The sequence below is a fragment of the Bos mutus genome, chromosome 18 (genome assembly GCF_027580195.1).
Source record: "Bos mutus isolate GX-2022 chromosome 18, NWIPB_WYAK_1.1, whole genome shotgun sequence".
Taxonomy (NCBI): Eukaryota; Metazoa; Chordata; class Mammalia; order Artiodactyla; family Bovidae; genus Bos; species Bos mutus.
In genome coordinates, this window is record NC_091634.1 from 10,795,815 (window position 1) to 10,808,892 (window position 13,078).

At 43.0% G+C, this 13,078-nt stretch overlaps 1 protein-coding gene across 1 annotated transcript in view; it reads right to left on the minus strand.

Annotated features, from left to right (window-relative positions):
- LOC102269092 (zinc finger protein 721) overlaps positions 1-13,078 on the minus strand; it is a 40,309-nt gene that overhangs the window by 18,625 nt on the left and 8,606 nt on the right. Inside the window, 4 exon segments of the mRNA XM_005897296.3 lie at positions 5,805-7,620; positions 9,645-9,740; positions 10,801-10,927; positions 12,727-12,784. Of these exon segments, the coding sequence (XP_005897358.2) occupies positions 5,805-7,620; positions 9,645-9,740; positions 10,801-10,927; positions 12,727-12,741 (2,054 nt within the window). The 5' untranslated portion in view covers positions 12,742-12,784.

Consider the following 13,078-nt stretch of genomic DNA (forward strand, 5'->3'; position numbering starts at 1 on the left):
TGTTAGGTCCATACCATGCTGTCCTTTATCGAGCCCATCTTTGCATGAAATGTTCTCTTGGTATCTCTAATTTTCTTGAAGAGATCTCTAGTCTTTCTCATTCTGTTGTTTTCCTCTATTTCTTTGCATTGATCGCTGAGGAAGGCTTTCTTATCTCTCCTTGCTATTCTTTGGAACTCTACATTCAGATGCTTATATCTTTCCTTTTCTCCTTTGCTTTTCGCTTCTCTTCTTTTCAAAGGTATTTGTAAGGCCTCCCAAGACAGCCATTTTGCTTTTTTGCATTTCTTTTCCATGGGGATGGTCTTGATCCCTGTCTCCTGTACAATGTCACAAACCTCCGTCCATAGTTCATCAGGCACTCTATTAGATCTAGTCCCTTAAATCTATTTCTCACTTCCACTGTATAATCATAAGGGATTTGATTTAGGTCATAGATGGCAAGAGTACACAGAGGAACTGTACAAAAAAGATCTTCATGACCCAGATAATCACGATGGTGTGATACTGACCTAGAGACAGACATCGTGGAATGTGAAGTCAAGTGGGCCTTAGAAAGCGTCACTACGAACAAAGCTAGTGCAGGTGATAGAATTCCAGTTGAGCTATTTCAAATCCTGAAAGATGATGCTGTGAAAGTGCTACACTCAATATCCCAGCAAATTTGGAAAACTCAGCAGTGGCCACAAGACTGGAAAAGGTCAGTTTTCATTCCAATCCCAAAGAAAGGCAATGCTCAAACTACCGCACAATTGCCCTCATCTCACACGCTAGTAAAGTAATGCTCAAAATTCTCCAAACCAGGCTTCAGCAATATGCGAACCGTGAACTTCCTGATGTTCAAACTGGTTTAGAAAAGGAAGAGGAACCAGAGATCAAATTGCCAACACCCGCTAGATCATGGAGAAAGCAAGAGAGTTCCAGAAAAACATCTATTTCTGCTTTATTGACTATGCCAAAGCCTTTGACTGTGTGGATCACAATAAACTGTGGAAAATTCTTCAAGAGATGGGAATACCAGACCACCTGATCTGCCTCTTGAGAAATTTGTATGCAGGTCAGGAAGCAACAGTTAAAACTGGACATGGAGCAACAGACTGGTTCCAAATAGGAAAAGGAGTACGTCAAGGCTGTATATTGTCACCCTGTTTATTTAACTTATACACAGAGTACATCATGAGAAACACTGGACTGAAAGAAACACAAGCTGGAATCAGGATTGCCGGGAGAAATATCACTAACCTCAGATATGCAGATGACACCACCCTTATGGCAGAAAGTGAAGAGGAACTAAAAAGCCTCTTGATGAAAGTGAAAGTGGAGAGTGAAAAAGTTGGCTTAAAGCTCAACATTCAGAAAACAAAGATCATGGCATCTGGTCCCATCACTTCATGGGAAATAGATGGGGAAACAGTGGAAACAGTGTCAGACTTTATTTTTCTGGGCTCCAAAATCACTGCAGATGGTGACTGCAGCCATGAAATTAAAAGACGCTTACTCCTTGGAAGGAAAGTTATGACCAACCTAGACAGCATATTGAAAAGCAGAGACATTACTTTGCCAACAAAGGTTCGTCTAGTCAAGGCTATGGTTTTTCCTGTGGTCATGTATGGATGTGAGAGTTGGACTGTGAAGAAGGCTGAGTGCCAAAGAATTGATGCTTTTGAACTGTGGTGTTGGAGAAGACTCTTGAGAGTCCCTTGGACTGCAAGGAGATCCAGCCAGTCCATTCTGAAGGAGATCAGCCCTGGGATTTCTTTGGAAGGACTGATGCTGAAGCTGAAACTCTAGTACTTTGGCCACCTCATGCGAAGGGTTGACTCATTGGAAAAGACTTTGATGCTGGGAGGGATTGGGGGCAGGAGGAGAAGTGGACGACAGAGGATGAGATGGCTGGATGGCATCACTGACTCGATGGATGTGAGTCTCAGTGAACTCCGGCAGTTGGTGATGGACAGGGAGGCCTGGCATGCTGCGGTTCATGGGGTCGCAAAGAGTCGGACGCGACTGAGTGACTGATCTGATCTGAATGGTCTAGTGGTTTTCCCCACTTTCTTCAATTTAAGTCTGAATTTGGCAATAAGGAGTTCATGGTCTGAGCCACAGTCAGCTCCTGGTCTTGTTTTTGCTGACTGTATAGAGCTTCTCCATCTTTGGCTGCAAAGAATATAATCAATCTGATTTCAGTGTTGACCATCTGGTGATGTCCATGTGTAGAGTTTTCTCTTGTGTTCCTGGAAGAGGGTGTTTGCTATGACCAGTGCATTCTCTTGGCAAAAGTCTATTAGCCTTTGCCCTGCTTCATTCCGTATTCCAAGGCCAAATTTGCCTGTTTCCCCAGGTGTTTCTTGACTTCCTACTTTTTGCATTCCAGTCCCCTATAATGAAAAGGACATCTTTTTTGGGTGTTAGTTCTAAAAGGTCTTGTAGGTCTTCATAGAACCTTTCAACTTCAGCTTCAGCGTTAGTGGTTGGGGCATAGACTTGGATTACCACGATATTGAATGATTTGCCTTGGAAATGAAGAGATCATTCTGTCTTTTTTGAGATTACATCCAAGTACTGCATTTTGGACTCTTGTTGACCATGATGACTACTCCATTTCCTCTAAGGGATTCCTGCCCAGTAGTAGATGTAATGGTCATCTGAGTTAAATTCACCCATCCCAGTCCATTTTAGTTTGCTGATTCCTAGAATGTCGACGTTCACTCTTGCCATCTCCTGTTTGACCACTTCCAATTTGCCTTGATTCATAGACCTAACATTCCAGGTTCCTATGCAATATTGCTCTTTACAGCATCGGACCTTGCTTCTATCACCAGTCACATCCACAGGTGGGTATTGTTTTTGCTTTGGCTCCATCCCTTCATTCTTTCTGGAGTTATTTCTCCACTGATCTCCAGTAGCATATTTGGCACCTACTGACCTGGGGAGTTACTCTTTCAGTATCCTATCATTTTGCCTTTTCATACTGTTCATGGTGTTCTCAAGGCAAGAATACTGAAGTGGTTTGCCATTCCCTTCTCCAGTGGACCACATTCTGTCAGATCTATCCACCATGACTTGCCCATCTTGGGTAGCCCCACATGGCATAGCTTAGTTTCATTGAGTTAGACAAGGCTGTGGTCCGTGTGATTAGATTGACTAGCTTTCTGTGTGGATAAGGTAATGGCACCCCACTCCAGTACTCTTGCCTGGAAAATCCCATGGACAGAGGAGCCCAGTAGGCTGCAGTCCATGGGGATTGCTCAGAGTCGGACACGACTAAGCAACTTCACTTTCACTTTTCACTTTCATGTGTTGGAGAAGAAAATGGCAACTCACTCCAGTATTCTTGCCTGGAGAATCCCAGGGATGGGGGAGCCTGGTGAGATGCAATCTATGGGGTCACAGAGAGTCGGACATGACTGAAGCGACTTAGCAGCAGCAGCAGCTTTCTGTGATTATGGTTTGTGTGTCTGCCCTCTGATGCCTCTCGCAACACCTACCATCTTACTTGGGTTTCTCTTACCTGGGACATGGGGTATCTCTTCACGGATGCTCCAGCAAAGTGCAGCCGCTGCTCCTTACCTTGGACGAGGGGTATCTCCTCACAGCCACCCCTCCTGACCTTGAACGTGGAGTAGTTCCTCTCGGCCCTCCTGGGCCCGAGAAAAACTTAAAAACACTTTAAGGTTGTATTATAGGGACTTCCCTGCTGAATCACGGGTTAGAATTCCAGGCTTTCACTGCAGTGGCTTGGGGTCAATCCCTGGCTGAGATTAGAGATCCTACAAGTGTGGCGAAGCAAAAAACATACAAGCTCAAAAGTGTATTATAGCCTTCATGGGCCCAAGAGAATACAGTAACTTGGTTGATTCTTTATGGTCTCTCATATGAGTCTGAGTCACCAAAGTCAATGAGTCAGAGACTTTTGTGGTAGTTCAGTGGCTAAGATTCTGGCTTCCACTGCAGGGGGGCCTGGGTTTGATCTGTGGTCAGGGAACTAGATCCCAGAACCCCATAACTAAAGATTCTGCATGCCGCAAGAGCATAGATCCTACGTGCCACCAATAAGACTTGGCATGGCCAAATAAATAAATATTAATTCAAATGGATCATAGACCTAAATGTAAAACCTGAAACTGTGCAGCTTTTAGAGTAGGAAAAAAAAGTGGGGGCAGAAAAACCTTTGTGACATTAAATTAGGCAGAGTTATTATATCTGAAACCCAAAGCACAATCGCAGAAGACAAAAACTGAACTTCATCAAAAATTTAAAAAACTTAAATGCTCTGTGAAAAATACTATGTGGCAAAAACAAAAACCACACGCTGTGACAAAATATCTGCAAAACACATAACTGACAAAGGACAAGTGTCCAGAACATATAACTAACTCAAAAATCTAGAACAAGAAAACAGTTCACCAAAGAAAATAGGTCTATGGTTATCAAACATTCATGTATAAAGATGCTCAACTTAGTCATTGCTGCTGCTGCTGCTAAGTCGCTTCAGTCGTGTCCAGCTCTGTACGACCCCATAGACGGCAGCCCACCAGGCTCCGCCGTCCCTGGGATTCTCCAGGCAAGAACACCGGAGTGGGTTGCCATTTCCTTCTCCAATGCATGAAAGTGAAAAGTGAAAGTGAAGTCGCTCAGTCGTGTCCGACTCTTTTCGACCCCATGGACTGCAGCCAACCAGGCCCCTCCGTCCATGGGGTTTTCCAGGCAAGAGTACTGGAGTGGGGTGCCATTGCCTTCTCCAAACTTAGTCATTAGGGAAATATAAATTAAGACCAACATGAGAAACCACTATAAAACTACTGAAATGTTAAAAAATAAAACCCTGATATGCACTGGTGGTGGGAGTGCAAAATGGTATATCCACTTTAGAAACACCTGTTTTTCACAAAGTTAGACATACTCTTACAACCCAACAATCCCACTCCTAAGTATTTACCAAAATAAAGAAACCTGTGTTGATACACAAATATTGTCAGACAGATCTAGTTAATACACCATATAGAAATCATCATACTTGCTGCCACTGGAGGTAGAACTGACAAGAATGGTACACAAGGAAACATTCAGGTTTAATAGAAATGTGGTATATATTGATTTTGGTGATGATTACACAAGTAGATACATTTATCAAAATTCACGAAGCTGTAAACTTGAGATTTATGCATGTGCTTGCATGCAAATTACATCTCAATAAGGAACTGTTAGCATACAAAATTGCTGGTCACACACAACCTGGTGATTCTGGACCCACTAATGGGTTATGACCTTCAGTTTGATAAGCACTAGTTTACAAGACCTGCAGGGCTGGGAAGATGACCCCAAGTGTCTAATCCAATCCTCCAAGCCTTGGAGAATTCCTCTGTTTACAAGTTTATAGAAAACTTTAGAGAGGAACTGAATAAAAATTTCAAAAGTGACTTCTCCCTTTAACTCACTTAACATTGCTGGACACCTGCAGTGTGGTAGGCATTGAAGAGGCAGAGTGGACTTGCTGTAAACAAAGTCCATGCCTTCTGGGAGCTTCTATTCTAGTGGAAGAGATTTGGGCATTTCTGTCTTAGTACTTTTGGTTCCCTCCAGATCGGACCCATCCTTCCCATGCCTCTCATCCATGTAGTATCTGCTAAATGTCAAGGTTCTGAATGAAGCTCTGTCTCCACACTCATGAGGCTTCTCTGCTGTGTGGTCATCCAACCACCATGACACTTTGTGAGTTCTGGAGGAAATAAATGTTTTGTTTTCTACGACAGGACTGTTTCAGCACACATGTGAGGTATTAACTCATGCAATTTTATAGAGATTCTTTGCTGTATGTATTCTCTGATGAGGCAAAGTCTTTGTCACCCTCATCCCCAGCATGGACTCGCTGATGAATTGTAAGACTGGAGCTCCAACTGAAGCCTTTCCCACACTCTTCACATTTATATGGTTTTTCCCCTGTGTGGACTCTCTGATGGGCCTGGAGGTATGAGCTCCAACTGAAGACCTTACCACACTCCTCACACTTATATGGTTTCTCTCCAGTGTGAACCCTCTGGTGGGCTTGAAGGTATGATCTCTGTCTGAAGCGTTTACCACACACATCACATCGGTACGGTTTCTCTCCTGTGTGGACTCCACGGTGAGCCAGAAAATTTGAGGCCCGACAGAAGCCTTTCCCACACTCCTCACACTGGTAGGGTTTCTCTCCAGTATGGCACCTCTGATGGGCCTGCAGCTGCGAGCCCACACTGAAGCCTTTCCCACACTCTGCACACTGATACGGTTTCTCGCCAGTGTGGACTCTCTGATGCACTTGAAGGCTTGAGAACTGACTGAAGGCCTTCCCACATTTTTCACATTTATAGGGCTTCTCTCCTGTGTGGATTCGACAATGAACGTTAAGATCTGAACTCCGGCTGAAGCCCTTCCCACATGTACCACATTTGTACGGTTTTTCTCCAGTGTGGCCTCTCTGATGGGCCAGAAGATTTGAGGCCTGACTGAAACCTTTCCCACACTCCTCACATTTATATGGTTTCTCTCCTGTATGGACTCTAAAATGAATGTTAAAATCTGAGCTACGACTAAAGCCCTTTCCGCATGCATCGCATTGATAGGGTTTCTCACCACTATGGCCTCTCTGATGGTCCAGAAGATTTGAGGCCCGGCAGAAGCCCTTCCCACACTCCTCGCATTTGTAGGGTTTCTCTCCTGTGTGGCTTATCTGATGGGCTTGGAGATGGGAACCCACACTGAAGCCTTTCCCACACTCCTCACACTTATACGGTTTCTCACCTGTGTGGATTCTACAATGGATGTTCAGGTGTGAGCTATAACTGAAGCCCTTGCCACACGCATCACATTTGTAAGGCTTCTCCCCAGTGTGGATTCGCTGATGAGCTTGCAGGCGTGAATGCCAACTGAAGCCCTTCCCACACTCTTCACATTGATAAGGTTTCTTTTCCGTGTGAACTCTCTGATGGACATGGAGATAGGAGCGCTTACTGTAGCCCAGCCCACATTCCTCACATTTATAGGGTTTCTCCAATGGGTGGGCTATTAGAGGAGCCTGAAAATGTGAGCTTTTTCTGATGTTCCTCCCACACTCCTCTAATCTGTGTGGATTCTCTCCAGCAGGGACTCTTTGATGTTGATGAAGATATGACCTCTGACTAAAACCTTTGTGTGACATATCATGATTGTTCAGTTTTGCTCTACTGTGGACTCTCTGATGGGCTTGAAGACTTGAAAACCGACGGAAGGTGTTTTCACATTTTTCACATTTATAGGGCTTCTCTCCTGTGGAGGCTGTCCGGTTCATTTGAAGGTAAGAGCCCCATATGAAACCCTTCCCACACTCCACCCCTTTATAGGGTTTTCCTCCAGTGTAGTCTCTGCGCTGAACTTGAAGATGTGAACTCTGACTGAAGTCTTTACTGAACTCATCTTTATAGAGTGTGTCACTTTGTTTTTCCAACTGAGAGCCAATTCCTTGACGAATTCCCATGGAATCTCGACACCTGGTTAATTCCTCTGTAACCTGTAGCCAGATTTTTGAGCAGAAAAATTCTTCGTGTGGCAGATACCTTAATCCAACTTCTTGAAGAGTCTCTATGCCATTTAGATTCTGATTTCCTAAGAGGATAAAGAAAATTAAAAGATGGGGCATATGAGTGCTTTGCTCAGAAATGCCAAGGTTATAAACTTAGGCCCACACCCTAAGGCCTTATGAGGACATGAAAAACTTCTATTTTTCTTCAGCATCATGTATCCTTTGCATACCTCCAGACACCGAGAGGTGTTCCACCAGGGTCCCTTTCACTACACATCAGTGGGATTCATTTAGAATCATAATAAGTTTCATAGCTGAAATATAAATTAGAGATCTAGTAGCTATAGAGCAAGAAAAATACCTCCTAGGGAATGTTTACCAAGACGAGGCTGCATGTTACTCAAAGCCTTACTTTCTCTGCTGCAACAAGTGTTTCATAAACAGCTTTCACATAATTGCACATCAGATCCAAATGCTCAAAAGCTCAAGTAAGACCCTTACTAACAGATTATCAGAAGACATCCCCAAGCAGTGTTGAAAACTTTTGCTTTATTAGAAGTTTACTCCACTGGAAGGAGCTTTGAAGGCCCTGGTAGGTTGGAAAGATAGATGTTTAGGAGAAAATAATTTATCACCTAAGGGCCTAAAGTTCAGAGTATAAGCAGAGAGAGTGGTCTTTTGTCTCCTGCTGGGAAATATCCTTCAGGAAAACAATATGCAGAAAAGTTTACTATAATAACATACACTATTCTAAAACTTCACATCAATAAAATTCCTACAACTTCCCTGGGGGAAAAATAAAGACTGAAAAATTAAAAGATAACCTAATTTTTACAACAGAGTAAGACCTTGCAAGGAGTAAATAAATAGGGTGGAATACAGATTTTAAAAGTCAGTATTGGACAGGAAGAGTTACATTCTCCTTGGAACTCTGTTCCACCAATTAGTCATATAGCTTGCTACTAACTTCTTTAGAGGTGTCTTTTCAAATAATGCCTTATCAGTGATGCCTCTTTTATTACCATACAAAATCATATACTAAATTCTCCCTGTCTATTCTACATTCTGAGCGACTGATCTGATCTGATCTGATTCTACATTCCTGGAAATCTCCATTAGCCATACACTGTCTTTACATAGCACATATTCCCATCTGACATACTATATACATAGTATAGGGCACAAAAAGTCCTTGATCTTTCTCGTTTTATGTCTTCTCATGCTTGAATGTAATACCCACAGGGACAAGCATTTTGTACTGTTCACAGGTTTATCACCACTCCCAGAACTCTGTCTGATACGGTCAGTGTTCCAGAAGTACATGCTGGATGGATAAATAAATCCTAGTTTGATGTCTCTGTGACAGTTTGAGCCATGTTACAAAAGTAAGAGAGATTTTGCAGGTAACTTACTCATCACAGGAAAGGCAGTGGAAACAGCTGGGAAGCTGAAAGGCTTCACTAGATGCAGGGCTAACCTAAGTGAATGCTGCTGAGAGAAAATCACGATGATCACAAAATCAGGGAATTTCCTGGTGGTCTAATTGTTAGGACACTGTGCTCTCATTGCCAAGGGCCCAGGTTGGATCCTTGGTCAGGGAACTAAGATCCCACAAGCCACAGAGTGTGAAAAAGAAAAAAAAAATCTTGGCAAGAATCACTCGGAAGGCAAAAAAAATAAAAAAGCATAGGGCATAAAGATGGCCATGGGGTATACAGATGGAATGTCTCTGAAATTCTTATACCCTTTTCCTGAATGGGTGAAGATTTTCCTTTTTCATTTAGGAGTCAATATTTTGACCCTTATGTTACCCCTGCCCTGTGAAAAAGTTGTTTCTGAAAGTAGACTATAAAATTGACGGGTATAGGGGACATCACAAGCCACTTTCTATACTGGGATTTTATTTTGAATGAGAGATCTGAGCAGAGAAATGACAATGCTTGAATTTAAAAGAATCACTTGGAGTGGAGAACGGATTGTGAAAAAGCAAAGCAGAAGAGAGAGCATTACAAAGACTGTGGCAGTAATCCAGACTATGACTTGGACCAGAGCCACAGCTGGAGAGGCCACAAGAAGGAGGACAGACTCAGAGTCACAGGACTCTCACCCGAGGAACAGCAGCTCTGGGCTGCTGTCCTTATCATTTGCAGCTTTTCTTCTCTCTCTAATTGGGATGGTACATCTGGTGTGAAGGATTGATGCCCTGTAAAAAGGCAAGGACAAACATTGAAAATGAATGTATTAGAAGCCCAAATTATGAAAAATGGTGGTTTACACTATATCAACACTGACATCAAAATCAGTGTTTTCCAAGCTTTCAATTATGACCCATTGGCAGAAATATATTTTATGCAAAATCGAGGATGTGTAGTCATTGCTGTTGCTGTTTAGTTGCTAAGTCATGTCCAACTCTTGAGACCGCATAGACTGTAGCCCACCAGGCTCCTCTGTCCATGGGACTTTCCAGGCAAGAATACTGCAGTAGGTTGCCATTTCCTTCTCCAGGAGATCTTCCCGACCAAGGATGGAACCCATATCTCCTGCATTGCAGGTGGATTCTTTACCACTGAGCCACTTGGGAAGCCCCCAGGATATATAGACTAAGTATAAATTACTGGAAGACATTATTTTCATTACACCCTTTTCACCATTTCTCATACTCTTCTTGGCAACAGGCCATAGTTTTTATCGCATTGTGCAGTTACTGCCAAATGCTGTGATATTTTCTACCCTATTTTATTTCAATTCCTTAAAGAATGTCATGACCCACTAATTGGAGATGATTACAATTTGAAAAGCCAAAAAGGTAGAGCAATCATGTGGACAATTTATAGTATGTTTACCAACACATTTTGGTCAGCAGAGAAAGAAAAACACTATTTCTGTGGGACTTCCCTGGCGGTCCAGTGGTTACGAATCTGCCTTCCAATGCAGGGGTGCAGGTTTAGTCCCTGGTCAGGGAGCTAAGTTCCCACACGCCATGGGGCAACTAAGCCAATGCACTGCAACTAGAGAACGTGCACTTCAATGAAAGATCCTGCATGAAGCAACAAGACCCCGTGCACCTCAACTAAGACCTGATGCGGCCAAATAAATAAATAAATATTAAAGCAAACTAACAAACAAAAAGCCCTGCGATCTCTGCATCTCATGCTGATTAGAAAACCGAAATTTGGTCCAAGAGCTCCGAAGCTCTGCCTGTTCAAGGGCACATAAATATTGCAGGGGGTCTCTGTTCAGTTACAGAGGGCACCCGTCCTCACCCACTGAGAGCAGGTTCCGGAAGTTCTCCAGCATCACTTCCTGGTACAGCTTCCTCTGGGCCAAGTCCAGCAGCCCCATCTCCTCCTCTGTGAAGACCACGGCCACATCCTTGAAGGTCACTGCCTCCTACAACATCAATCACACTCCTGATTCCCCCTGGAGGAAGGGTAACAACTGAGAAAAGTGGGCAGGATGTGTATAAAGTGGTTCCAGGTGCTGACAGACCAGAGTCAATTTTACTGTAACATAATTAAACGTCCCCAATAACGCATTTATGTTGTATATATTTTTCTTTTTATAATAAATGCTGAAAAGAACAACTTTTCATATAGATTTTTTTGCTTTCCTTCTGATTATTTCTTTAGGATAAGTTCCAAACAGTGAAAAATTACCATGTCAAAGAATAGGCAGCTTCAAAATTGTTATGTACAACAGCAGATTTTCTTCTCAACTTTTCCCTTATTTTATCTTCCTCCAAGAGTATGTAAGTAGCCCCAATTCTCCATATCCCACACTTGGAATATAACCATATTTTTAAATCCTAGGCAAACTTAGTAAAAGAACAACTAATTTGATTATTTGCACTTATTTGATCATTAATTAGCTTATCATATTTTCACATATTTACTAGGTGTTTTTATTTTTTTCTTCAGAACTTGGCCTGTTAATATTCTTTTTTTTTTTAATTTTTATTTTTTTTCAGCAACAGAGGTATCAGTGGATTCATAGAGGAGTAGCTTCCTTGTCTGAAGCAAGGTCCTGGAGCAAACCCTACTGTGTGTGTCCCATGGCAGGCAGGACATGGCCAATATATATATATTTTTTTAATTACCTTGGCCATACCACATGGCACGTGGGATCTTAGTTCCCCAACCAGGGACTGAAGGCACACCCCTCTGTAATGGAAGCACAGAATATTTAACACTGGACCTCCAGGGAAGTCCCATCTGTTAATATTCTTTGCACATACTCCAACTGGGGTTTTATATTAGGATTCTGTAAAATTCCTATTACAGATTTCAAGCTTTGGTTTTTTGAGCATGGTGATGGACAGGGAGGCCTGGCATGCTGCGGTTCATGGGGTCGCCAAGAGTCGGACACGACTGAGTGACTGAACTGAACTGATTACACATATTTTCACCTACATTTGGCTACTGTTCTTGTACAGCACTGGGGACAGTATGGTTTCACAGCCTTGGCACTTCTGACATTTGAGGCCAGATGATTCTTTGTTGAAGGGGGCTGCTTCGTGCACTGCAGAGTATTTAGCAGCGTCCCTGGCTCTTATGTACTGTATCAGTAACATCCCCCAAGTCAGACAGCAAAAATGTTTTCAGACATGGCCTGAGGGCACAATCACTCATGACTAGGAATCACTTGTGCTGCTGCTGCTGCTAAGTCACTTCAGTCGTGTCCGACTCTGTGTGACCCCATAGACAGGAGCCCACCAGGCTCCCCCGTCCCTGGGATTCCCCAGGCAAGAACACTGGAGTGGGTTGCCATTTCCTTCTCCAATGCATGAAAGTGAAACATGAAAGTGAAGTTGCTCAGTTGTGTCTGACTCTTAGCGATCCCATGGACTGCAGCCTACCAGGCTCCTCCGTCCATGAGATTCTCCAGGCAAAAGTACTGGAGTGGAGTGCCACTGCCTTCTCTGAAGAATCACTTGTATACAGCATTATTTTAACATCTTCTATTCTACTCTGATATGAAATTACAAAAAAGTGATAAAACAACAAAAATGAAACTATATTAAAATTAAAAACCAGTGATCATCTGGCACTCTTCTTGGAAGAGGTTCTCAGATGCCTACTGTTCACTTCAACTGTTCACTTCAGGGCTTCCCAAGAAAGAGAAACAGGATGTGTTTAATTGCTGAGAAATGAGGTGACAACTGAATGCCTAGAAAGGCAAGCCCAACTCACCTTGAACTTGGACATTTTTTCCTCCTCCTTCTGGGGAACTGCTGAGTCTTGGGAAGGCCTGATGGGAGAAGAAGGAAAAAAACTGTCAAAGTCTGGTCAAGGATGTCACTGACCCATGTTGTTATTGTTCAGTTGCTAAGTTGTGTCTGACTCTTTTGAGAACCCATGGACTGCAGCCCACCACCCTCCTCTGTCTATGGGATTTCCCAGGCAAGAATACTGGAGTGGGTTGCCATTTCCTTCTCCAGGGGATATTCCCCACCCAGGGATTGAACCCAGAGCACAGCAGAAAATGGAGGGATTAACAATGTCTATCTTGTACACCTACTGTCTTTGCTAAAATAATTAACTT